Consider the following 24789-nt stretch of genomic DNA (forward strand, 5'->3'; position numbering starts at 1 on the left):
CAGGCAATGCGATTCGCACCATTCGCATAATTTGTTGGTCAAACAAAAAATCGTAAAGCGCCTGATGTGTTGGTTAGACGGACGGACAGACGGACGGACTAGAAGGAAAGAAGTAGGGAAGAAGGTGCGTTAGATGGTAGTCAAATTAGTTTTATGCTAAAAATATACAACTAGACCAATCGAAGCAGTAGGCACAAATAGGCATGATTACTGGTCACACGACACAAAGATGAGCCGAGATGTAGGCGGTTAGAAAGAGGAACCCACAGGAGAAGATGTAACCCATGACAAGCGAAATCAAAACATAAGACTGATAAGCCTAGGAGAAGCAGAGAGCAGAGAGAGGGAGACAGTGACAGAGATGGTGGGTGTGACTGTTGGAATGGAGGGGAGGATTCGTTTCTAAAACACAACAACATGAACGACTCAATTCAAGAGATAAGAAACACTACGGGACTTAAAGCCTGTTACTGGGGTAGAACTAACACAGGAGCGGTTTAAACACAAAAGGGGCATCCGTTTAGAAAAAAGTAGATAACTAAGAATTTACTGTCAACACCTGAAATCCATTTTATCAAATAACTCACATTAGATCCAATCTAGTAGTCGAAAATTTCATACACAATTTCAGTTCTCCGAAGAGAATCAAAATAGGAAACTCGAAAATATTTCATCATTCAAAAATCCGATAGATTCTGTTCCAGCCACAATCTGTTATACCCATATATATATTTGTTAGTTAATAATTATAATGGAACTACATCGCGTGGGACAAATATGTCGTACCTTTGCCCTGGACATGGAGAATAACTGGTATCTGGTGCAGGCTCCCGTGTTCAACGGTGCAGATGCTGACGCCGTAGCTTCCATAGTTAATGGCGCCGGCACCGAGGCTGCTGCTCTTATACCAAGCGATTATTTGGCCTATTGCCGTTTACCCAGAGAGTCGAGTAAGATATTTCAATGGCTAGGCTCCCGACACCAAGTACCACAATTGGAAGATGAGACGCCGCCGCCGAGTTTCTATGAGGTCCTCGAGGATCCTGATCTAGAGCTGCACACACGAAGTGATGGCGTACTGACAATTAGCGTGAGTAGCCAGACATCGTTTTCAAATATCATGGACACTATCCCAGCACCGCCACCGCCGTCGACTCAACACAGTCGTCGCTCACCGTATACAATTTTGGGCGGCACTTTGTTGTTGATGACCTTTACGCATGGCAGTTTTGTAATATGTCGAGGAATCTGGCGTTTAGTCTTTCACCAGCTGCTGCGTCCAGTGACAAATACTATCCCGGTAGAGGTGTCCACACAATCGTGCGCTGGATATTTGTGGTCCCAATTGAAGTACGGCGTTTGGGTTGTTGCCCATGTTCTACGTATTATGTAAATTCGCTCCTGTTCGCCCGATCTCCACCACCCCGCACCAATCGAAGATTGGTGTCCCGTGTTTGCTATTTTTAAACTGCAACGACTATTTATAACTTACTATCTCGAACCAGAAGTGGAATCGGCAGAATTTACTTTAACAATATGTTCAAAATTTTGCGTTTATTTATGTAAAGGGATGAGACGATGAACTGAAAACCCGTTGCTGATAAGCTGACCAGTTGTCACTATTGCCATCAGCCATCAGCCATCATCAGAAATCCATTATCGTTGAGTTTCCGTCTATTCTTCCACACTCGTTTCTTTTCATTTCAATAAAAACAAAATGTTGTGTGTGGAACTTCGCCTTTGATAGTACTCATCATTTTAGACACTCAAGAGCGAATACAATACATTGTCTATTTTTGGGGGTTAAATACACCGACGAGCTTCCTCTGTCCAGATCGGAGGATCAAGACTTGTGTTAAACTATATCAACGTTTAAGATCTTAGTATCTTTTAATTGGAGGACCCGATCCCAATACAAATATATGGATTCATTTCGAATTTTATGAATTTTCATTATATTACATGACTTTATCTCATATTATCAACTGAAATATCGTTGATTACTATACTGAAAGACTTGTGTATTGGTAAAAACAATATAACAAACATCGACCATCTCGTTCACTCCTTAGCTTCTACCGTAAGAAGTTTCTTTAACTTCCACTTAAACTTGCAAATGGATATGTATTTGACATATATTGCCATTTAAACATATGGAAATGTGTGAAGTATCTATGGGTATGGCCAGATCCATGTGAGCACAGAAAGGTTTAAAAAATGGTGTACAACAAAGGGTTCAAAGTTCGTGACTCAATTTTCGCAATTCTGTTGACATCTAGATAAATAAATAAAATGAAACTTATTTTTGCGACTAGTTATCAAAAGTGTTGAAGAAGTCAATGAATCTTATGAATATACCTATAAGATTTTTAATTTTAGAGATAAAAGAGATAAAAAACATCTGCGAAAATAGGCAAAGAAAGGAAGAATTTTTGGCCTTCAAAACCATTTATAGGAAAACTGAATTGTGCGTCTTTTGAATCAGATTGATTGCCATACGTTCGTGCTGGAATATACATATGTATGTATATACATATGTATGTATGTATGCATGATTGGAAAATAATATCGATTTGATTAGCCATATTGTTGTAGTAAGTCTGTCAATCAAGTAAAGCCAAGCCAAACGTCGCGGCTGGATGCGATATTGTCTGCCACTTGCAGGCAAGTTGTTATTGCATGCAAATTAACTGACAAAACGTGTTCCAAATGAACATGCAACATGAACAGCAGCAGCAGTAGCAGCAAGAAGAAGAAGCAGAGGACTGACATTCAACAATCAACGGCAATTTTCTTTCTATCCCCCGTATCGTATTTCCGTGCAATGCAGTGCAGTAACTTGAGTTGATGCAGCCTAAAAGTAGGCAAAATGCCAAGTGCCAGTTGCAGTCCAAGGGCAGGACGATACGACAACGAGTAATGATGGCGAATGTCGAGTGAGCGGGGAATGGAGAGTGAGAGAGGGCGGGCATCATCTTTGTCCCGACTAAGTTCTCGGTGTTTATTTAACATGCACTTGTCCGCTTGCCCACTTGTCTGCATTAATATTGCAAAAACCTAAAACCATAGCGGAAAGGTACGTCCTCAACCACCTGTTCGACAACAGCAGCTTCCGATAAGCAAACACATATATGTACATACATGTACATATGTGCCTTTGTGAGTGTGACCCTGTAAATCTGTATATGTATATGTACGTGTGTGTGCCGCGATGCGCTAATTGTGAAAACAAAACTAATGGAAGGCTTATGCCCAAGCAGAAGAGGACCATGTCCCTCGGGCTCTTTTTCATCTGTTGACTGTCCTTTTTTTTACAGTGAAAATTGTCTATGAAGGAAATTAATTACCATGATTTCTAAAGACTGTCCATTGGTGTCCTTTCAAGGCTATAGCTTGTATGGAGTTAAAATATAAAAATACTTTTCATCATAATATAATGTATACGCCACGTTGTAATCCTAGCAAGGAATTTTGAAAATTCGGTGCGAAAAATAAAGTTAATGTGTATGTGTAACATATCAGGGCATTTGTTACTGTTCTTTCTGTTTGCTGTTCCCTTATTTCTATACAAAAGGGCAATAGAAAGACAACACGTGCCGCTTCTCGTGCCTGTTACTGTGACAGTTTTACTTGTGTCTTTTCTTCCTGATGCAAAACCCGTCTGTGTATGTGTAAGTGCATGTGTGTGGTGTGTGTGTGTGTGACAGGTGTTTATTTGAATGCATTGTAACCCAGTTTATTGTTTTATAACTATCTTGGCATCACATCAAATTTACCCTTGCACTTTTCCTTTATTATTTTTGGCACGTGGCACGTGACGTGCAACGACCACGTGCCACACTGGGGCACATTTCAAAAAGGAAATGCCGTTAAATTGCTGGACTCACATTTACCATAGAATATTGTGTATACTTACATTTCCTTTGTTCTTTTCCTTAATTTCACATAGCTGTAGATTTGAATTTTGTGTCTTGTTTAAATACTTATTTAGTTCGAAATAGAATCTCTCAATTCCTAGCTCGAAGTCAACACATTTCGATATCCTCGGAGATTAACGTCAAGTGTTTCTTGCAGATCTGACCCAATGTGCAATGAGTTGATCATCGAGTCAGCCAAACTAGAGGTCACGGGCGCCACACAAAAAGCGACCGAGTGCCGAATTACGCTAATACATATTTAATAGTATTTTTAATTTGTACTAATTTATTGTTCTTATAATGTTGACAACCAACAACAACAAACTGTCTGACAATGTTGACAATTAGCCCCGCTCATCACAGCGTCACGCACGCACTCTACACGTGGAGGCCGGCTGGATTTCGTTCTCTCGTGTTTGTTTCCGGTTTCGAATAGTGGAAAACCAAAAAACTTAAAAAAAAAAATAAAACAGGAGGCAGGCGCGCACACAGCGACTGTCAGCGCCGCATTGGCGCAACGGCCACCTGAGGATTGATTGAGCAAAGCTTTTATCTTCCTTCTTGTTCTTCCGAAATGCAATGAGGGAAGCTTTTCCCAAAGCTTTGAAAGTTTTACCGCTGCACAATTTTTTCCCCTCAGGTCCTTGGAATTCGAGCCTAGAATAATATGAATGAAACTTTATTAGATTATCTTTTGTATACAGTTAAGCTGGGTCGCTTGTGAGTGAATGAACAAAATTGAACAACTCTCTTTAGTGCTCACTTGTTCACCGAATCCCTTGTTCATTTTATCTATTACGTCAAACATGGTTCTAAAGGTAGCAATGATTTTTTAAAAACCAAGTTCTTATTCGATTTCTGTACTTTATAATTGAATTTGGATGAATTAATCGTTGTGTCTTCCGTTAGAATATCCTTTATACAGGAGCATAGGAACTGATCAAGGACAAGTATCAGTGCAGAAATGAACAAGAACTAAATTAAATTAACTTATTCAATTTTTAATGAAAAAGTACGTTAGTTAACTCATTCGTCAAAATGGGACGTGTGGTCAAACACAATTGAACATCCATTTTATTTTGATGAAGGCTTTTAAGTGGCACCTAGGGTCACTTAGGATTTACCAGCGATGGTCTAACCTCACCTTTATGAAACGTTGAAACTCCCTAACAGCCGCGAGTTTTGGTTGACTTTTAGGCTGAAGATCCAGCAAACTAATCTGTGCCAGTGACAAGCGTGATTCTATGGAACAAGCACTTTGAGATGGCCCTGGATTTTTGAATTGCTCCTGGCAGCTGGTCGAAATCAAACGCTTGAAATGTTTATAGTCATCTATTTGAATCAAGCTGCCATCGGTGGCCCGTAATACGCCAGTTCGACTTTGAGATTTACTTGGTGCTGACGATTGTGATGATCGATTCCATCCCATTTTGGACACTGGACCTACATATGTCTGACTATCATTAAGAAGGTTCATCTTTGGATCATACTTGAAGACCAATTGCAATTCATGAGGACCACTTGAATGCTTCCTGCTGGACATTTTGTTGTTGTTGATCAAAACCCCCAAACGAAATTTTGAATTTTGATTTCTTGAATTTTCTGAAAAAAAAAAAAAAAAAAAAATAGGAGGAAAACGACAACTTTTTCTCAGGCCTCTGATCCGCCAACGGCGCCCTCCTCTTCATCAAAGTCTGGATTCGTCTGAGTTTCTAGATCAAGCTCTTGATCCTCCTGGTCAGCATCAACCCAATTGTCATCACTTAGTTCATCGATCGTGTCATTGTCATCAGCCACAGCTGCCACACTGAAATCGGTATCTGTATAGCCAGACCCGGAACCAGATCCTGTGCCAGAACGTGAGCCTGATTGGGAGCCGGATCCAATGGCGCCAACGCCGGTGGCGCCTTGTCTAGCGAGACGTTGTTGCAGATCCTCTTGAGTCACGGGAATAGCCGAAGTCTCGGTCTCTGTTGTCGACGAAGGTGTACCAGCGGTTGTTGAAGATGTCGACGCTCCACCAGTTTCACTATTGCCAGTGAACGGAAACCCCCGGACTTTTGGCTTGGCACCTGTTGAGGTAGAAGCAGCGCCGGAAGCGTTGGCTGCCTCTGCTGCCTTGGCCTTATTACGACGCCGAACAGCTTCATATTCCTCCAGATCGGCCAGTTTAAGCGTTATACATTGCAAATCTCGTTTTAACATTTTTTGACTTTTTTGACGAATTTCTTTTTGACTTTCAGTCTAACTGTTTTTTTGCGATGCTGCCAGTTCAATAAAAAATTTAAACCTTGCCCTTCTTCTGATAGTTATCGAATTATCGAGATATCGGCAAACTCCAAATAGCTGTTATCAATTGGACAAACTTTAAGCTATTGAAGGGACATTTATTTAAAAAAAAATATTTGTATATGCATGATTGTGGCAATGAATATGTATATATGTTAATGGTTGACAGATGTGGCTGATCTAATTTTAATAGAAGCCATAATGACCGTGATGATGATACGGATAGTAACCGTGGTGACCATAGTAGGGTGAGGCATGGGCCACATAGCCATAACCGCCATAATAGGGACTTCCATAACCGAAATCGCCATAGCCTCCATGACCATAGCCGCCATAGCCATAACCTCCATGATGATGACCATAGCCGAATCCGTAAATTCCACGTTTCTCGGTCTTCTTTTCATCAGCAATAACTCCACCAGAGGACAGAGATTGTGATTGATCCTCAGCCGGCGATGGCTCACCAACGGCAGCCAAACAAATGTGGAACAAGCAAATGGCCACAATAACGAAAACGCACTGCAAAAAAAAAAAACACAAAAAATCCCTCATAACATAATTGTTGTTATCCTTCTTTGGCAGCTGCTCCTTCTCTTACCAGACACTTCATAATGAGGATATTGAGCTACGGTACTTTTCTTTAACTCAGCACTGTTAAGAGACAAACTTGATTTGTTGTCTTCTCTATGCGGGAGCTGAGTTTTTATAGTCAGTCGGACGACGACTTCGACATGGACTTGGCTTGCTACAGTTTGCAATTATGCAAAGCAACAACAGCAACAATAGATATTGAATGCATGACGACTTGATGACTGCAATTCCAGGGCCAGACTAAGCTGATACAGGGCCGCTCTTTGAAAATTGTAAACTGCAACCTACATATTGAATAAACCACCTAAATATGTATATTGTAGAACCCCAAATATCTATCTGCAAAGTATTTCAAAAATCTGGTAGGAAGAAACGAAATTCTTTATTGTTAGAAACTTAATTAAATACATTTATCATAAGATCAAAACTGACCAATGGCAAAGATATACATACATATGTATATTAATAACCCTATTCCAATGTTATAACTTTATAAGTCAGTTGTGAATATACATACATATATAAATATTATCTATAAGTTTCACTTACACCATTAGATCTGTCCCTGTGTGAAATCGAATATTGTTTATGTTGGAGCAAGAGGGCAACAGCTTCAGCAGTTGGCAAGGCAAAAAGGTCATCCATCCGCCGTGTGGGCGTTGCAACTAACGATTTGTTTTTCTAATTCTGTTCCTTCTTCTTTCTGTTGTCCCAGTAGCTTCTGATTCTTTCCCATTAGTTCGAAATGAAATTAAAATTGTTTTTTTTTTTTTTTTTTTTGTTTCACCCTTTTTCGGTTTCAAATGTACAATGCAATCCACAACTGCCCTCATGCGTTCCACAATCACTCAAAGTAACAGTTTCATATAACACTTTCACCTGTTGATATGAGATGCCATCTATGGGATATACGATTACAGTCTGTCCTGCACATTAGCTAATAATCATATATGTATATACATATGTATGTATGCATATACAACATTCATAACATAATACACATACATATATTGGCATTTCGTGGGAAAAGATCAGCAATTCATTGGGCCAAGAAACAATTGGATATTTAGCGCATTTTGGCATTTTTAATTAAGCTGCCAGCATGTTTATCAAAATAATATCAAGAAAAACTGCACGATTTTTCGTTATGCTCTAGAATTTAAGGGTATATTGGACCAAAAGCAAAACCAACAATAATAAAAACTTTTTAAAAGCTAATTAAAGGAAATATTGCATTGATTAGCTTTATTTCTATGGCTATTCAATAATGTATACATTAATTCTAATAATTTTTTAAATACATATGTATGTACATATGTATATATTCTGTATGTATGTATATATTCTACAAATCAAAAACATTTCAGTGCACAACAGGAGGCACCAGGACTTGTTAAAAAAGATATTCAAATTCCCCATTGACTTTTATTTTTAAAGTACAGGATATTGAAGCCATCGCATCCACAATAAGAAGCGACCTTGACCAAATGGCAGTGGCAAAAATGATTACATTAAATTTTTGTTTTGTTTTTGTTATGTTGATTAGCATAGTTGACGGGACCAGGCGGCAGACTCAAGTCGGAGTCGCAGACATGGCTCTAAGCTCTGAGTGAGGCAACATCGTTGTTGAATGGGCCCAAAAGTGGGTGGTAACGCCATTGTTATTGCCATTGTTGTAGTCCATTAAATATTAATGTTAATGCAGATGGAGTCCAACGTCGATGAGGTTAATGCACGCGACAGCTGGGTATCGTTGAGCAAGCGGAAGCCACCTAGTCCCAGCAGCAGTTCCAACAACCCCCGAACTCCCCTTGAACCGGGACCCAGTCACGATGCCGATCAAAGATGACGATGACGACGATGACAACATCTTGGATCTGAGATTGCAAATACACAATTACAAATTCTTGGTAACCTTTTTTCCCCGTTTCCATTGATTGATTTGCTATTGTCGTTGGGTTGCCGCTGAAATTGATTAATGGTCAATAATTTGAATGGTAAAGTTACAAGGCCATCACCCTGAAGGATCTCAAATTTCAAAATATTCCCGCCTCCAGCTTCTCACTCTTTCACTCAGCTGTCTCGCTCACAACCACTCTGACTTTGTTATGTCGGCTCAATCAGCTGTTTTGATTTGCTTATTACACAACAACAACACTTATTTAGCATTTTGCAACTAACTATTTATTTATACTCTTAACAAACATTACACAAAAAAGGGAACTGAGTAAATCCTTAGTACTTTAGCTCCTTGGCCTTATCGTGGGCACCCTCGTCGAGTAGCTTTAGTTCCGCCTGCTGCTTTTCCGGTCTTATCACGGTGTAATAATGGTAATACCGCATTCCTAGTATATAAGTTCCATACAGAGTGACACCAATGCAAGCGTATACAGCTCCACGATGCAATTTGTCCAGTAGCGAGTTAGCATTCAAAGGTTTCTTTTGCATTTTCTTTTACTTATTTTAATCGACTCTGAGAAAAAAAGGAAATTTAGATATATCAATTGTTGTTGCCCAACCAATTTGACAGTTCAGCTATTAGAGATGAGCATATACTCGATAGAAAGTACGAAACATTACTATTTAAGTAATGTACACACTTTCTTTTGGCTGTTTTACCCAAAAAAACGCTATTGTCAATAAAAGACAAGAAATACAGGATGATAGATTTTGTTTATTCATTGAAATTTAACTGAGTTTTAATGTTATTACCATTTCAATTGAATGGAAAAATCCTGTGATTTTTAGTTTTTATATTAAAATTTTTGAAATCTCAATACTTCGCATTAAACTCGTTTGGCTTGAAAAATTGCTAAATTAACAGCACTGCTAGATACGTCAGGCATTCTCGATAGCTCCATTTTTATCATCACTGATTAAACCACTCACTGCACGTGTTTACCATCATTGAAATTGCGTCTTGTGAAATAGTTGAATACGTACATATTTATTTATAAAGATCAAAAACGCCTTAATGGAGCACGCCGACTATGCGCCTCTGGGCGCCACAGCTGCTGCCGCCAGCACTGCAATAGTTCTTTGTTGCGAATGCGGTGTGGCTATCCAACCGAATCCGGCCAATATGTGCGTGACCTGTCTGCGCAACCATGTGGATATCACAGAGAACATACCCAAACAGGCGGTCCTCCACTTCTGTCGCAACTGTGAGCGCTACCTACAGCCGCCCACCGAATGGATACAGGCCTCGCTCGAGTCTCGCGAGCTGCTGGCCATTTGCCTAAAAAAACTGAAAGGGCTTAAAGATGTGAAACTAGTGGATGCCGGCTTTATCTGGACAGAGCAGCATTCCAAGCGAATCAAGGTTAAGCTAACCGTACATGGCCAAATTTCTGGAGGCACAGTGCTGCAACAGGTCTTTGTGGTGGAGTTCACAGTGCAAAATCAAATGTGCAATGATTGTCATCGCACTGAAGCTAAGGATTTCTGGCGGTGTCTAGTGCAAGTACGTCAGCGTGCAGAAAACAAAAAGACCTTTTACTACTTGGAACAGCTAATCCTGAAGCACAAAGCCCATGAGAATACACTAGGCATTAAGCCAGAGCATGGCGGTCTCGACTTTTACTATGCCAATGAGAATCATGCTCGCCGTATGGTGGACTTCCTTCAAACCATGGTTCCGGCCAGAGTAACCACATCAAAGCGTCTCATTTCCCATGATATACACAGCAACAACTATAACTATAAGTACTCATGGTCTGTGGAAATAGCTCCCATATCCAAGGACAGCGCCGTTTGTTTGACTAAAAAACTTCGTCATCAATTGGGAAATCTATCGCCTTTGTGCTTAGTCAATCGGGTCTCGAGCAGCATCCATTTAATTGATCCACTCACCGCCCAAATAGCAGAAATCACATCTCAGGTATATTTTCGCTCTCCTTTCGAGGCCATCTGCAATCCAAAGCAGCTGGTGGAGTATATTGTTATGGACATTGATGTGATCATGGAAAAAGATCGCAAATCGTATCCGGGCCAAGGTCAAGTGTCATTTAAACATGCTCTCTGCGATATTTGGGTTGTCCGTGCCTCCGAATTGGGTCTCACCGAGAATACCATACATACGCGCTCCCATCTGGGACATCTGCTGAAAGTTGGCGACTCTGTGATGGGCTACAATACAGGCGAGGCCAATATTAATGATCCGGAGTTTGAAAAGCTTTCATCTGATACAATTCCGGATGTGATTCTAGTCCGAAAACATTATGACAGACAATCACGTCTTAGCCAGCGTGTGTGGAAGATCAAGCATTTGGCGGCGGAAGCCACTGATGAGCGTAGCAAATATGATTATAATGAGTTCCTCGATGATCTGGAAGAACATGAGGATCTGCGAGGACAGGTCAATATCTACAGAGACAGTAACAAAACCGTTCCTGAAGCCATAGATGATTTGCCACAGATTAATTTAGCTGAGATGCTGGAAGACCTCACATTAGAGTGTGCGGACGATGAAATGGGTGATGGACAGGAGGAAGAGGAACCACAGCTATAAGTTTTATTTATTTTTCTCTTATTTTTTTTTAGATGTACAGTAATGAGAAAAATAAAAAAGACAATTTTTAATTGTTAATGCCAATGCTAACTATTGGCAACGGATATATTCATAATGAATGTCTTTCTCAATAATTTGTATAACAATCTAACAGTTGCAAGTCCCCAATCGCTCCTCCCAGTCCAGCAGAACTTGCCGGACGACAGGCAGGATATGCTTGCGGGTGGCCTGAACATTCCCTTGGCTAAGGAAACATCCATTCATAAACTTTATATCGTTCTCATACGGAAACAAATCTAGTTTTGGTTTTTCGTGTTCCACTAGAGTCTGTTGCAGCGTTTTGATAAGCTGAGTTTCCGGTGTCAACGAAATGAGGGCCATATCGCGCTGCACCTCACCATCATCTGGTGACACATACATGCCTAAAATACACACGAGATCGGAGCCACGGCCGAATTCACGCACTGCCTCCTCAGCCCCATTTTGAGCCACAAAATCCCTTGCAAGTAAAGGTAAGCCAGCCATGGGCACCTGTTGCCGTTCAGTGTGAATGATTTTCATATCCTTACGCAGAACCTGAACTAAGCTAAGTTGACTAACATCCGCTCGAGCAGCTCTAAGCTCGTCAAAAAGTATCTGACGATCAATTTGTTGATTTAATTTTTGCTCCAGTTTTTCTACCATAACCAAGTCCCTGTGGGAGAAACGTTTAGCTGCTGGGGAAAAATTAATTGTGTCTAGGACAATAGTGGCATGCAGCAAACGAGAGACATCCGCGGACTGAGGCTGGTCTTCTGCCAGATAACATTCTCCTATGAGTGTGGCACAAGATCCTAGTTCTGGCTCCAAGTGAACGATTGCATCTTTCGGTAACAGTTTTAACGCCGGATTCTCTTTGTCCAGTGGTCGATGGTCATATATCTCCTTTACAAGGGATGCTAGCTCACTTATATGATGATCAACTAGAATAACTTTGACCCGTTCATCGAGTTGCTCAGGCAAATCATCGCGAAAAACTAACATGGACTGATTAATACCACATTTATCAAGCATGTAGCCAACCTCTGTCTTGAGGGGATACTCCAGCCTAGGTATATTCAAAACGGGAACGTAGTCATTCTGCTGCTGGCGCTGGCTATAGATAAACGCTAGAGTCAAGGCCGAGATAGCCGAATCAAGATCGCACGATTCGTTGCCCAAAACGAGATTCAACGTCCTTTCCACAGTAGGAGCTGGACTACTCAGATACTAATTTTGAAGATTGGAAAAGTTTGAATGTCCTGCAATCATAGAATCTAACATGCCCTACTTACTCGACCAAGTGTTGACCGCGTTTGCTGAACGAATCGAAGAAACCCCATTTTCCTATATACACCGAAGCCTTTGAAATTTGTTAGATAGGGTAAAATAAAAAAAATAAAAAATCAAACAGCCATTTATTAGAGATGAGCGATTTGTGTGTGACAATATTTGCCCATCACTATCTTTTAATAACGTAGCCTTGCAGCCCTGAAAAATTTTTGGCGCTGCCATATATTTGTGAGTTTTGTTGACTAAAAGCGAAATAGTTTCCATCATGAACCATGAAATACGGACTGATAAGCTTAGGCACACGATAACAGAAAATGCAGAGTTTTTTAGAGAAGTTTACGATGGTAAATATGCGATATTAAGTTTGTGCGATTTTGTTTAAACAAAGTGTAAATTTTTAGAAATGTTTCAGGCGACAGATGAGGACCCTGAAGTAAATAAATTGCTAACTGAGAGCGTAAAAACTCGCTTAAACCATATAGCCGAACTTTTAGAACTAAAGGTTACCAATAAAGACAGAAGCTCGGCTTTCCATTCGGTGAGAAATTCGTGTGCAACCGTTGAAGAATTCGAAAAAATATTGTCTGAATTACGCACAGAAGTGGCAAAAAAACGGAGCAATGTCAGGAACATGGTCGAATATAAACAGGCAAAGAAGATGCTGGAGAACATAAATGAAATATCTGTAGAATCTGGTGTACAAGACAACGATGACATCGAGATGGTGGACACTGAAGGTGATATCTTCTCTTTATACGATCCTTGGTCGAAGTGTTTGCTACGTAATCCGGTAAAAAATAGCATTTGCGGCCATATCTATGATAGCGAATCGGTTAAATTGGTTAATTCGGTTATTAAAGATACTTTTACCGTATGCTGCCCTATACTAGGCTGTAACAATAAAAACTATATAAGACCAAGCCATCTAATTGTAGATGAAGAGTTGCGTCAAAAGATCAAAAAACGTCTGGCAAAAGAGCCCAATGAGGGAGCCGAGTCAGATAAAGAATAGTTTTCATTGCTTAAAGACTGACTTAAATAGCTAGTTGAGTGACCTATATTCGTACAAATGTATTTATTGTTCCGAATCGAAATATAAAACAAGCAGTATCTACTGTAGAAAGCACCAGAGATCGTATATTATAATTGAGGGGGAAAAACAATACTTAATTTATTAATACGTCCTTGGTTTGAGTGCAAAATTCACTCCCGATCGCGAGCGAAGAACAATTTTAATAGTTGGCTTAACATCCTCACCCAGCGGCAGCAGCTCAAAATGCCTCAGCATACGAATCACGATTGTTTTGACCTCAAACAAGGCGAACCGCTGGCCAATGCAGTTGCGTGGTCCAGCACTAAATGGTATATAGGATATAAAGGAAGCTGGAGACGTATTCTCAGACTGGTACAAATGACGCTCGGGGCGGAAGCTAAGTGCATCTGGATAGATATTCTCGTCGCGTAACAATTGCCAGAGTAGGATAATCACATTGGTGTTAGCCGGAATGCGACAGCCATTATCTGGTAAGGCGATAATTTAGTATAAATCTTTAAAATAATACTGATACTCACCGATTGGCAAATCTTGTTCCAGGCACCGAGACACCGCTGGAATGGGTGGATATAGACGCAAAGATTCTTTTACCACACAACTCAGATAAGGAAGATTTTGGAAATCCCCATAAACAATTGGACGTTTCACATCGGAACCATAGTATGACTTGATTTCATCAAAGAGAAGCTGTTGCACGTGCCCATGGCGCGAGATGAGGTATAAGCAAAAGGAGGCAGCCGAGGTGGTCGTGTCATGACCCTCAAATATAAATGTGTTGACCTCATCGCGAATTTGAGCGTCAGTCAGGGATTCGCCCGACATGGTGGCCCTTAAGAGGGTGTCCAGCAAAACACTTCGGCGATCATTTGGCTCATTCACGGTCTTCTCCTGCAACAGTTGCCGGCGCTGTTCGATGATGCTATTGGTGAACTTATGGAGACACTGGACGCCGGAGTTTTGTCTCCGATAGCCACTGGGCCAGCATAAACGAAACATTAAAGGTGGGAGCAAGTGCGGACGCATAAATCGCGTTGCCAGGATGTTGGTCACACTAGCCGGAAGAGAAAAAATATGACTATTCATACTGCACTGTACAATGGGGCATACTCCTTGACTGCCTGCACGACCGCCGATTCCTCATCCAATTGGGCATTAATATGAACTCCCATCGCTGTCTCTGTGATAATGTCCAGAGCGGCCAAGCCCATGTATGGATATATGTTTACCACATCTCTGCCATTGGCCAGAGGTCGCAGCTTGTTCACCATCACCAAGGCCTGCCTATCGAACACGTTCACAAACTGCTCCAAGATGGCAAAATGCAAGGTCGGAGTGATTATCTTGCGCATGGCCCGCCAATTTTGTCCACAGCTCAAGAGAAGGCCATTGCCCAACCATTTGCGTAAAGCTCCATAGATGGAACCTTTCCTAAGATGATGTTGACTAAACAGCAATGCCTCTACGTGGCTACGACTTGCAGTTATTACAATCAAGTGGCCAAAAACCGTGGCCATAAATGAGGGACCAAATCGCTTCACATACTCCGTAAACTTCTCATGAAGATCTTCATATCGGAAAGAACGGAAAAAATTCCTGAAATGTCAGAAATTGAAAATGTCCTGCGGGAAGCGGAAACTCACTGTTTGGCTGAAAGTTACGCAATTGCCAGGCGGAACCTATCAGCGGAACACGCGAAACGGAGGGCACGTTTCCAATTAAATCACGTTGAAGACGTTGCTCCAGCCTCACCAAGCGTAACAGGAATCTAGTTAACCAAATGGCACAGAGGCCACACAGCAATAAAGCTATCATAATGGAATTTGATTAATCTGGAATTTTAAACGGAAAATATAGAAATACCTTCTGCTTAAATATCGAACATTGATGTTTCAAAGTGTTTCGAAACAAATTAAGAATTAATTTTACTATGAATTCTATATATGTAAATCGAGTCTCAATGATATTTGCTAGCTCTTTTTTTAATTACTCTAAAGTCTAGACTAATAGATACCAAGTCGCTTCTCTGTTTCTTCACTCCGCTAATATAATGTAATATTGAATTCCATGTAGTTTCTTAAACTATATTTTATTTTTCTAGTATTTCACCATAATCCACAATTGAAACTTCATTCTACAGAGTATTTTGGACTTACCTACCCACATTGGGATTTACTATCTTGAATTGATTCTGTTTTGTTTTGTTTTAACCTGTCGCTTTGGCTTTCACTAATCGTTGTAGTACATAAACTAAACAATGCGGGCTAAATATATGTATTTATAATATAGCACATATTGTTGATTAAACTGATAAGTGCGTGTTTTGTTGTTCGTATGGCCACTTATATAACGATCAGCGGAATTTGCTATTTCGAAAATAGCATTAACTTTTGTTTGCTGTTGATATCGATTTGCCTACTGCCTGCTCCCGACCAGATGTAGAACTTTACCCTGGCCCTAATCAAATGTCACTGGGGGGAAACTGTTAGAACTCTCGACACAACCGCAAACCAACAATTAATGGCTGGGGGAGAGTGAAAGAGGGATAGAGAGTAATGGAAACAGCTGAGTATGACAAACAGCAGCTGATTCACCGTTATCTCGGCTACATCACTAGCACCCGTGTAAGTGTAAAATGGCATTCAAACACAAAGAGCATTTCGATTTATTGCTGTCGCTTTAAGTGGCTTTGTTTTCCTCCATCACCGTCTTTCTCGGTCGCAGACCCAAATGTACACCATTCACTGAGCGCAACACAATGTTCATTAGGGGAAGTGGATCTGGACCCAGTGGCAACAGCTCGTAATGCTGCAAGAGTTTGCTTATGGTGCTCTTCATCTCCAAAATGGCAAACTTCTGACCAATGCAGTTACGCGGACCCGCCGAGAATGGTATATAGGCATAGGGATTTGTGGTTTGCTCATTGAGAAAACGCTCCGGCCGGAATTCATTGGGCGAATCAAAGTATAAGGGATCGCGTAGCAAGAAATAGATGCCAACGGTGAAATTGGTGCCAGCTGGAATACGTTTACCGCCTAAGCGAGCAATAAGCAAAATTGAGTAAGGAGAGAGAAACGATTGAAGACCAAACTCACGTATTTCCACATCTTCGTGGAACCAACGACCTATCATTGGCACTGGCGGATGCATGCGTAGTGATTCCTTGATTACACACTCCAAATACTTGAGTTCACCCAAATCTCGTTGAGTTGTGGGTTTGCCGGGCGAAAGTTTATCCTGGATCTCTTCAATTAGCAATTGTTGAACCCTAGCGTCTCGAGAAATCTCAAAGAGACAAAATGAAATGGCGCTGGTGGTTGTATCATGACCCTCAAACATAAATGTATCGACCTCTTCTCGAATATCCTCATTGGACAATGGCTGCCCATTGACGGTGGCCTGGAGCAGTACGTCCAGCAGGGCCATCCGCTGCTTCTGACCCACATCATCGGCACTGGGTTCCTGAGTTTTGGGTTCGGGTCCACTGATTAATGCCTGGCGACGCTTTTGAATGATATCGTCTGTGAATTTGTGCAACGTCTGGATGGCTAAATCTTGTTTCTTGGCCATCGACGGCTTGACAAGACGATATAACCATTCGATGCGCTGCCAAGCGTTTATAAATCGGGTTATCATTATATTGGTGACACTAAATGCATGGACTCTACAGTTAGATGGAGGGATAATCAAACATTTTTCATCACACTCACTCAGTCACCGCTTGAACATAGGGCAAGTTAGGATTCATTTGGGCATTGATGCGGGTACCCATGGACGTTTCTGCGAGCAACCAAAAATGTTAGCCAAGTTTGCAATCTCGTATCTCTCTCACTCACCCGCTATTATGTCCAGGGCCTCGAGACAAATGAATGGAAAGACATTGATCGGCGTTTCGCCATCGGCATGATTCCTCAACTGTTCGACCAAAATCGAACTTTGCTGATCGAATATCTCCACAAATTGCTCCAATATCTTGAAATGGAATGCGGGGGTAATGATCTTGCGACGAGTATGCCATTTCTTGCCCGTGCTCATCAAGAGGCCAGTGCCGAGCCAGCAATGCAGTAGCTCATATAGATTATTCTTGGTAATATGCTGTGGACTGCTCAATATGACCTCAATGTCGCGTGGATCCGTTGAGAATACAGCCAATTGCTTGATTACCCAAACACGATACATGGTCCCATAGAGATCCCGATTCTTCTGGATGAAATCCATGAGCTCTACAATGGGCACAATACAGTGAGTTCAAAACATGCCAAGTACACAGTGAATATATTCCTTACGTTCAGCTTTCAGACCGCGATACATCAGGACATTGCCGAGCAGAGGCAAAGCCGGTGGACCCGGCATATAATGGAGCATATCATTACGTCGTTTCCGCGTCAAGTAGTCCCAAAGGAAGAGGGTGGCGATGGCGCTAACCACCAGGAAAAAAGCCAGCGACAACATTTCTTATTACTTTCTTTTTGTTTTGTTTACGTCCACTCCAGCAAAGCGACACAAACGAACTGAGATAAAGCCAGACACAACGCAACTGGGGTCTCTGATTATTAAACTATACTAATACAAGTATTTTATATATGTATATACATATATACATATATGATCGTCTAATGCGAGAGCAGTGCAAGGGTAAGACCTCGATCTTGCTCCCCGACCAAGCAGCTGAATGGGAATGGGAATGGAGAGAGAGCAGCTCAATCAACTTGGAAAACTGATCTCGATTATTGTGACAAGTCCTATAAATAGCTACTGAGTGAAACACATCGATGAGACTTCTCTTAGCTTAGCTAAGCTAACTGTTAATACATATTCCACTCAAGTCGAAGCATTTAAGCAATCGCAAATGTACTTAGTTCTTGTTTCATATCAACAAAGAGACCTTAAGCAAAGTTCATTCCAGACACTTGAGAAAAGGGGGAAATAAGTATTAACCTACATTCATATGTTTGTATGTGTATGTAGATAGTAAATAAGGCACTCTTAACTAAATTAGTATTTTCAGATAACGTGTATTTATAGCTAGGAAAGTACATAATTGTTCCATCCTCCACCTTGACCGCACGACACGACAGAACTGAAGCCAGTCTAGTTTGACCAGTTACTGAACGATTTTTCAATGATTTTGCTTATTGCTGCTTACCATAAACACAAATAGAGTGGAAAATTAAAAACTTAATTTAGACCGACTTGCATTATTTTCCTTTTGTTTTAAAACAAGAAAAGGTTTCTGTTGAAGAATGTTAAAGGTTCTTAGCCAGATTTACTAGATTTACTCATCAATTGGTTCTGCCCCTTTCAATTGCATGGAATATTAGGAAAATCATAAAATTCAACTGCTCCTGTTTTAATCAGCTTTGGATCTTTAGTCCTTCTCGAAATAATGGTTAAAATATATTTTTAAACGGCTTTGGCTTTCATAGATTTGTTTATACTTTGCATTATATAATTCTTGATCCTTATGATTATATAACATCTTCTTAAATGCCATAAGTAAGAATATGCTTTTAAAGAGATTCGCTATAAAAACTGTTGATCCTCAAACAAACACTGCTTCTGAACAATTTTTTAAGCATACAAAATGTTATAAATAATGAATACTTTTTGAACCAATTGCATACTTTAAGGAGCAAATATTGCCCATTCCACAGTACTAGATCCTCTCATGGACGTGCAAGATCTGCTGAACTATTCTTAATCAATATACTTGACCGATCTTATGACAATCGCTTAGACAATAGCAAAGTTGTTGAAAGTTGTTGTCTATGGAAGTTATATGTATATATGATATAGTGATTATATACGACATATGCAAAGCCTGCAGTGTATAGAAGCAGATGAAGGAATTTCCCTATATGAACTCATCTCGTCGTGCTGATCTCAAATATATATACTTTTGCAATGCGTTGCACACTTCAGACATAAATCAATATACTCTGGTTGCAAGGGTATGAAAAAAAAGCCCATGTCGTTAAAATTTCATTAGTTCATCTAATTTTCTGATTATAATTATTTTATTTGTGATATAAACGTCTGAATGAATATTGATCTTAGCCAAAATCTATATTGAATAAATCGTTAGAAGGTTCATTGCAAACTTTTTGGCAAAGTCGAAGTACTTTAACGATTTACTAGAGCATACATAACTAATCAACCGGAGAGAGAGAGTTAATAATTGTATGGTCGAATATTCACTGACCTACATCAAAAGCTATATAAAAAGCATATTTACACTGTGCGACAACATTTCACATATTGCAGACTCAGTTCGAGAGTTAGTACATCTTCTAATAGAGAAAAACTTCTTTCTGTATTTCGGCGATCTTCTCGATTAACGTGTTCGACGATGTGCTAAAAACAAAATGGATGAGAAAAGTTATTTATTAGTTTTGGATATTTTAAATTATAAAAAGTTTAAAAAGAAACAGAAACTGAACTACAAATACATAATAATATTCTAATTAAAAAGTTAGCACAACCAGACCTGTTTTTGTTTCAGAATCGTTTTCAACTCGTTCAAATGGCCATCACGGAGATTTTGTCATATTCGAATACCGACTCGAAGTCTCCACAAGAATTGTTTGATTGGAGGCTCACTTAAACCAACTGGCGCTAAATCTTCCTTTGGATCTAAGTCATAAAAATGTATTAACCTTAAGAACCGTAAATTGGTCAGACAATTTATTAATTATAGTCAGGTAAAAACGAATTCTCAATAAACTATGCAAACAGGAAGAAAATATTTGATCTACAACATATGACTAAAATTACAGCTATATAATGCCTTAGAATACAGTTAGTAGGTAAGAATCAATATTTCAGAATTCAACTAAGGCGAATCAAATCTTTTTACAATCAACTCTTAAAATTTTGAAGCCAGTTCAAATTTTCTAAACTAAACTAATTTATTTTATTGGTACAAATCGAATATAGATGAATTTCTTTTGTTTAAAGTTTATGGATTCTGTTCCCTAAACTAATTTTTGATGAAAGTTTGATTTTGGGTACAGATTTTAACCAAAAAATGGAGCACTTTAGTCAAAAATTGTGTGAATACATTGCATACAGTTGCAACCAATACGATTTCAAGAACTTTAATTTGGTTTTTGGTTTTGTGTGTGTTAACCCAAAACAATTCCAGCTAGCATTCCTTTGATTCGAAATATCTTGAAAATATATTTGTGTTTTTTTGTTTTGAGATTCCAAGCTGTTATAATTCAGATGAGGAGTATTAACAAATTATTTTCATGCTGACCGAAAGGTCTTGTCTAATTGTTAGTAAATTATAGTTATTAACTAGACAAATACTTTTCGGGTATCACTTTATGTCACATAGTGTAGTTAACAATCTAAGTATGTATGTATGTATATGTATACATATTATGTATATGTATGTATTATTGTATTCCATATATAAATACATATACATATATGACGGGTTATACAAATATAGACCCAGGTATTAGTTGCCACCGCTAATCTCTCAATTTGATAAGCTATGGGAACGTATTTTGTGTGTGGGTTTTTTATTTTTGAATGGGCAATGTTCTCCTTACGAAGACATTCGTACGCCTGGGACAGCCCTGTCTCCTCGCCACACTCTTTTAGCCGACACACTAACCACGTTAATATTGGATCCGAATATTGCTTTCGTCCCCCGCCGAAGTATAAAGATTGTAAACAACAAATCGTTGCGAGCATTGTGCCATATCTTGCCCTATCATGCTGATGCGTGGAAAATGGGAAAAAAGTGCCAACCGTGATGAGTATTCAATTTGGAATTCGATTGTCATGATTACATTGCGAAAAAAGAAATCAAGAAATCCCTACATATGTATTTTCTAACCAGATGCTAAAGATGCATTCCTTAACAGCATCAACACATGGCAAAGTGGATCTTAGCCCTTAGCCCGGATTTCACTCAAAAATACCACCCTGATTACCTTTGAGGAATTGGTTTCCAATGGTATTGTTCTAAATTTCCTTTCTTCTGTTCTGCCTTCAATCCTCTGCTAATCCTATAACATTAAAACGAAATCCCCATTTTGATTCACCCACTTACCAAAATTCTTTACTCTAAATCCAGAGCGATATGAAGAGCGATATTCCGTTTTACCTTTTTCACCATATGGCATGATACTTTTTCAAGAGTAAACTTTGGCCAATATGTCATTCAGGGTTTGTTCCTTTGGAGCACCATTCCAGAACCAGATGAAATTGGAGCATACTTTAGAGTAATTCGGGACACAGGACTTGAGTTAACTATTAGATCCTGCAGTTAGAACCACGACCGAAGAGGGCAAGACACATTTGTACTAGTATTTCATGCGAATTCAGTTCTGAACTCTGTACGTTGGCACAACATTTTCTACCTTATCTATTGATTCTAGCGATCTGCTGTTCCTACAAAAGCTGATGCCAACCGTTTGGTTGCAATTAGTTAGTGAAAAGCTGTCGTAGCGAACAGCTAGTCAAATAATTATTGTTGTTTTTGTTATTCTTACGCGCAATTTGAAATGTTTTTCGCTCTGTTTATTGGAATACTTATGCTTCTGGTGCTGTGGGACCATTTGCACCACAGGCGCCACAAGAAAATGATGGACAAGGCTGAAATAGCTGGCCCGCCTACAGTTCCCTTCTTGGGCAACGCATTGATTTTGCTGAAAGAGTCGCCTGCAAGTAGGCAATAGAAAATTTGAATTTTTATGTTTTGAATCGGTAGTGATTGTGTTTCTTCTTTAACGTATTCCCGTAGCTGTGTTCGATCTGCAGCAACGACTGATTAATCAATATGGCAAGAACATTCGAATGTCTATGCTGTTCGAAGATGGTTTTATGACAGCCGATCCTCGGATGATCGAGGCCATATTGAGCAGTCAGAAGGTTATTCAAAAGAACAATCTTTACGATCTGTTGCACAGCTGGCTGGGCACCGGGCTGTTGTTGAGTTCGGGAAAGAAGTGGTTCAAGCGTCGCAAGATCATTACGCCAACATTCCATTTCAAGATTTTGGAGCAATTTGTAGAGGTTTTTGATCAGAACAGTGCCATAATGGCCGAACAGCTATACGAGAAGGCCGATGGCAAGACAGTGATCAATATGTTTCCAGTTGCCTGTCTGTGTGCCTTGGATATTATAGCCGAAACGGCAATGGGTGTCCAAGTCCACGCACAACGTAAACCAGATTTTCCCTATGTGCAATCAGTTAAAACGTAAGTGAACAGCAGTTTGCAAGGATAAAGTTTTCTTGGAGTTTTATGAGTTTTGTTGATTCCAGGGCCTCCAATATGCTGGCTGAACGTTTTTTGAGCCCCGCCCAACGTTTCGATCCCGCCATGAAGATATTTTACCCCAAGCTCTATAACACTCTCACCAAAAACATTCAGTCCATGCACGACTTCACCGACAGTGTGATCGCTGACCGCCGTGCGGCATTACAGAAATCGATTGCCGACGGCTCATATGACCGAAGTGAATCGAAGGCCACCGACGTAGACGAAGATGTTGGTCAGAAACGTCGCATGGCCCTTCTGGATGTGCTGCTCCAGGCCTCTGTGGATGGCCAGCCATTGAGCAATGCGGACATCAGAGAAGAGGTTGACACATTTATGTTTGAGGGTCATGATACAACGACAAGTGGAATTTCCTACACTTTGTATCTGCTGTCACGCAACCCGGAGGCTCAGGCGCGTTGCTTCCAGGAGATACGTGAAGTGATTGGCGATGACAAGACCCGGCCTGTGGATATGAAAGAATTGGGCCAACTCAAATATTTGGAGTGTGCCATCAAAGAATCTTTGCGTCTGTATCCACCAGTTCCTCTTATCGGACGATATATTGCCGAGGATACTGAGTTAAGTAAGTAACTGGTCCTAAACTTGGTTAACACGACTTGGCATTAAATTCTATGTACATTTTGCTGCAGATGGAAAGCTGATACCTGCCAATACAAACGTCATCCTGCTCACCTATCACGCCCAACGGGATCCCGAGTTCTTTGAGGAACCGAATAAATTTAATCCCGATCGCTTCGCCATCGAGAACAAAGGTGATATTGACCCTTTTGCCTACACACCCTTCTCGGCTGGTCCACGTAATTGCATTGGCCAGAAGTTTGCCATGCTTGAAATGAAGAGCACCATAAGCAAAATGTTGAGGCACTTTGAGCTACTGTCCCTAGGTCCTGAAGTTCAACCACTAATGAACCTCATTTTGCGGTCGACAACAGGCATAAATGTGGGCATTAAACCGAGAGTCTATTAATTGGTTAATTTCTATCTGATTTTTTTTTTCAAGGCAGCTATAACGTACCAAAAATATTTAAAATAAATTTTATATTAGCATTATCTAAGACCTTCTAGTGTCATTGGGTCCAAAACAAAATCGGGGTTTTTGTTTTAGTTTTCGTGCAGGTATATTGATTCTATTTTACATTTAAAAGGATAACGACTTAGACAAATTTCCCGCGTCTGAGCACTTAGTCCCAGGAGTACACTTGGCCTGGTGTGGGCAGCTTTGTTTTAGGCACAGTTGTGCCCTCCGCTTCTAGCTGCTTTTGTTCCAGAACCAAATCAATTGGTGGATTAACCTCACGACGTGCGTCCCGCTGGCAATAATAGTTGGCCGAGTACAGATGAGATGGTCCGTCGGGAATCTCTGGTTGCGGCTGTGTGCGGTCGGCCAAGCCATCCTCGAATCGCAGGGCCAGAGTGTGCTCCCGCTGATATTAATTAAATCCAAAATTAAAATCGCTTACATAATGCTACGGCCAAAATAATTAAAGTTCACAGTGAGTGTGGCCCGTACTTACACCTAATAGAAAGGCACGCACGCGTTGCAGTAAAGGAGCTATATCTCGACGAGCTGCAGCCATAGTTATACTCGTTATTATTTCAACTGCCACCAATTGAAATGTTGCTAAAAATCTTTCTCAATTTCCTCAGCTAAGGCAAACAGCTGTTTCTTGTTTTGAGCAGTGCTGCCAGAGAAAACGAATAATAAGTATTTAAACAACAAAAAAATAGTCAAATTTTGTTGGCAAAATAACAACTGAACTAAAAACAAAAGAAAGGAAAGTCCATTTAATGGATCTTGTGCCTTCGAATCGACTTATTAAT

At 40.2% G+C, this 24789-nt stretch overlaps 9 protein-coding genes across 10 annotated transcripts; 3 read left to right on the forward strand and 6 right to left on the reverse strand.

Annotated features, from left to right (window-relative positions):
- Positions 1 to 4175: 4175 nt before the first annotated feature.
- LOC137581229 (cysteine proteinase 4) lies at positions 4176 to 6197 on the reverse strand. The gene is made up of 2 exons (XM_068295425.1): positions 5062 to 6197; positions 4176 to 4574 (listed from the first exon to the last, which is right to left on the reverse strand). The coding sequence occupies exon 1, from the start codon at positions 6120 to 6122 to the stop codon at positions 5568 to 5570; it is 555 nt and encodes a 184-aa protein (XP_068151526.1). The 5' UTR covers positions 6123 to 6197; the 3' UTR covers positions 4176 to 4574; positions 5062 to 5567.
- Positions 6198 to 6243: 46 nt separating this feature from the next.
- LOC137581240 (keratin-associated protein 19-2) lies at positions 6244 to 6972 on the reverse strand. Its single transcript, XM_068295438.1, has 2 exons — positions 6805 to 6972; positions 6244 to 6725 (listed from the first exon to the last, which is right to left on the reverse strand). The coding sequence occupies exons 1-2, from the start codon at positions 6814 to 6816 to the stop codon at positions 6393 to 6395; spliced, it is 345 nt and encodes a 114-aa protein (XP_068151539.1). The 5' UTR covers positions 6817 to 6972; the 3' UTR covers positions 6244 to 6392.
- Positions 6973 to 8955: 1983 nt separating this feature from the next.
- Positions 8956 to 9342, reverse strand: LOC137581505 (uncharacterized). The gene has a single exon (XM_068295775.1). It carries the CDS (start codon positions 9243 to 9245, stop codon positions 9033 to 9035), a length of 213 nt encoding a protein of 70 aa, XP_068151876.1. The 5' UTR covers positions 9246 to 9342; the 3' UTR covers positions 8956 to 9032.
- A 315-nt stretch (positions 9343 to 9657) lies between these two features.
- Positions 9658 to 11411, forward strand: Nmd3 (60S ribosomal export protein NMD3). Its single transcript, XM_068295799.1, has one exon. It carries the CDS (start codon positions 9772 to 9774, stop codon positions 11305 to 11307), a length of 1536 nt encoding a protein of 511 aa, XP_068151900.1. The 5' UTR covers positions 9658 to 9771; the 3' UTR covers positions 11308 to 11411.
- pn (exopolyphosphatase prune) lies at positions 11297 to 12759 on the reverse strand. Its single transcript, XM_068295811.1, has 2 exons — positions 12621 to 12759; positions 11297 to 12555 (listed from the first exon to the last, which is right to left on the reverse strand). The coding sequence occupies exons 1-2, from the start codon at positions 12666 to 12668 to the stop codon at positions 11455 to 11457; spliced, it is 1149 nt and encodes a 382-aa protein (XP_068151912.1). The 5' UTR covers positions 12669 to 12759; the 3' UTR covers positions 11297 to 11454.
- A 93-nt stretch (positions 12760 to 12852) lies between these two features.
- LOC137581354 (uncharacterized) lies at positions 12853 to 13744 on the forward strand. 2 transcript variants are annotated; one of them, XM_068295585.1, is made up of 2 exons: positions 12853 to 12962; positions 13020 to 13744. In XM_068295585.1, exons 1-2 carry the CDS (start codon positions 12884 to 12886, stop codon positions 13628 to 13630), a joined length of 690 nt encoding a protein of 229 aa, XP_068151686.1. In that variant the 5' UTR covers positions 12853 to 12883; the 3' UTR covers positions 13631 to 13744. The 2 variants fall into 2 exon arrangements, with proteins under 2 accessions (XP_068151686.1, XP_068151694.1); XM_068295593.1 differs by having other exon boundaries at positions 12882 to 12962; positions 13031 to 13744.
- Positions 13731 to 18291, reverse strand: LOC137581105 (uncharacterized). The gene is made up of 9 exons (XM_068295281.1): positions 17956 to 18291; positions 17506 to 17892; positions 17380 to 17449; positions 16765 to 17318; positions 16363 to 16704; positions 15313 to 15498; positions 14780 to 15236; positions 14191 to 14723; positions 13731 to 14139 (listed from the first exon to the last, which is right to left on the reverse strand). The coding sequence occupies exons 1-9, from the start codon at positions 18119 to 18121 to the stop codon at positions 13793 to 13795; spliced, it is 3042 nt and encodes a 1013-aa protein (XP_068151382.1). The 5' UTR covers positions 18122 to 18291; the 3' UTR covers positions 13731 to 13792.
- A 3836-nt stretch (positions 18292 to 22127) lies between these two features.
- Positions 22128 to 24023, forward strand: Cyp4d14 (Cytochrome P450 4d14). The gene is made up of 4 exons (XM_068295543.1): positions 22128 to 22351; positions 22428 to 22884; positions 22950 to 23530; positions 23598 to 24023. Exons 1-4 carry the CDS (start codon positions 22189 to 22191, stop codon positions 23933 to 23935), a joined length of 1539 nt encoding a protein of 512 aa, XP_068151644.1. The 5' UTR covers positions 22128 to 22188; the 3' UTR covers positions 23936 to 24023.
- Positions 24024 to 24061: 38 nt separating this feature from the next.
- Positions 24062 to 24643, reverse strand: ND-B14.5A (NADH dehydrogenase (ubiquinone) B14.5 A subunit). The gene is made up of 2 exons (XM_068295610.1): positions 24483 to 24643; positions 24062 to 24392 (listed from the first exon to the last, which is right to left on the reverse strand). The coding sequence occupies exons 1-2, from the start codon at positions 24543 to 24545 to the stop codon at positions 24150 to 24152; spliced, it is 306 nt and encodes a 101-aa protein (XP_068151711.1). The 5' UTR covers positions 24546 to 24643; the 3' UTR covers positions 24062 to 24149.
- Between the last annotated feature and the right edge of the window lie 146 nt (positions 24644 to 24789).

Source organism: Drosophila tropicalis, unplaced genomic scaffold (genome assembly GCF_018151085.1).
Source record: "Drosophila tropicalis isolate 14030-0801.00 unplaced genomic scaffold, ASM1815108v1 contig_130, whole genome shotgun sequence".
In the NCBI taxonomy this organism is placed as follows: domain Eukaryota; kingdom Metazoa; phylum Arthropoda; class Insecta; order Diptera; family Drosophilidae; genus Drosophila; species Drosophila tropicalis.

Excerpts from the sequence above, each read along its gene's own strand:
- LOC137581229 (XM_068295425.1), bottom strand. The coding sequence starts at position 6,122 with ATGTTAAAACGAGATTTGCAATGTATAACGCTTAAACTGGCCGATCTG.
- Nmd3 (XM_068295799.1), top strand. The coding sequence starts at position 9,772 with ATGGAGCACGCCGACTATGCGCCTCTGGGCGCCACAGCTGCTGCCGCC.
- ND-B14.5A (XM_068295610.1), bottom strand. The coding sequence starts at position 24,545 with ATGGCTGCAGCTCGTCGAGATATAGCTCCTTTACTGCAACGCGTGCGT. Across the intron at positions 24,393-24,482 it reads TGCGTGCCTTTCTATTAGGT|CGGGAGCACACTCTGGCCCT; the intron begins GTAAGTACGGGC and ends AATTAATATCAG.
- LOC137581105 (XM_068295281.1), bottom strand. The coding sequence starts at position 18,121 with ATGTTGTCGCTGGCTTTTTTCCTGGTGGTTAGCGCCATCGCCACCCTC. Across the intron at positions 17,450-17,505 it reads GGCCCTGGACATAATAGCGG|AAACGTCCATGGGTACCCGC; the intron begins GTGAGTGAGAGA and ends GGTTGCTCGCAG. Across the intron at positions 17,319-17,379 it reads TATGTTCAAGCGGTGACTGA|TGTCACCAATATAATGATAA; the intron begins GTGAGTGTGATG and ends CCATGCATTTAG.
- Cyp4d14 (XM_068295543.1), top strand. The coding sequence starts at position 22,189 with ATGTTTTTCGCTCTGTTTATTGGAATACTTATGCTTCTGGTGCTGTGG. Across the intron at positions 22,352-22,427 it reads GCTGAAAGAGTCGCCTGCAA|CTGTGTTCGATCTGCAGCAA; the intron begins GTAGGCAATAGA and ends GTATTCCCGTAG. Across the intron at positions 22,885-22,949 it reads TATGTGCAATCAGTTAAAAC|GGCCTCCAATATGCTGGCTG; the intron begins GTAAGTGAACAG and ends TGTTGATTCCAG.
- LOC137581354 (XM_068295585.1), top strand. The coding sequence starts at position 12,884 with ATGAACCATGAAATACGGACTGATAAGCTTAGGCACACGATAACAGAA. Across the intron at positions 12,963-13,019 it reads TTTTAGAGAAGTTTACGATG|AAATGTTTCAGGCGACAGAT; the intron begins GTAAATATGCGA and ends GTAAATTTTTAG.
- pn (XM_068295811.1), bottom strand. The coding sequence starts at position 12,668 with ATGGGGTTTCTTCGATTCGTTCAGCAAACGCGGTCAACACTTGGTCGA. Across the intron at positions 12,556-12,620 it reads CGCGGTCAACACTTGGTCGA|TATCTGAGTAGTCCAGCTCC; the intron begins GTAAGTAGGGCA and ends CTTCAAAATTAG.
- LOC137581505 (XM_068295775.1), bottom strand. The coding sequence starts at position 9,245 with ATGCAAAAGAAACCTTTGAATGCTAACTCGCTACTGGACAAATTGCAT.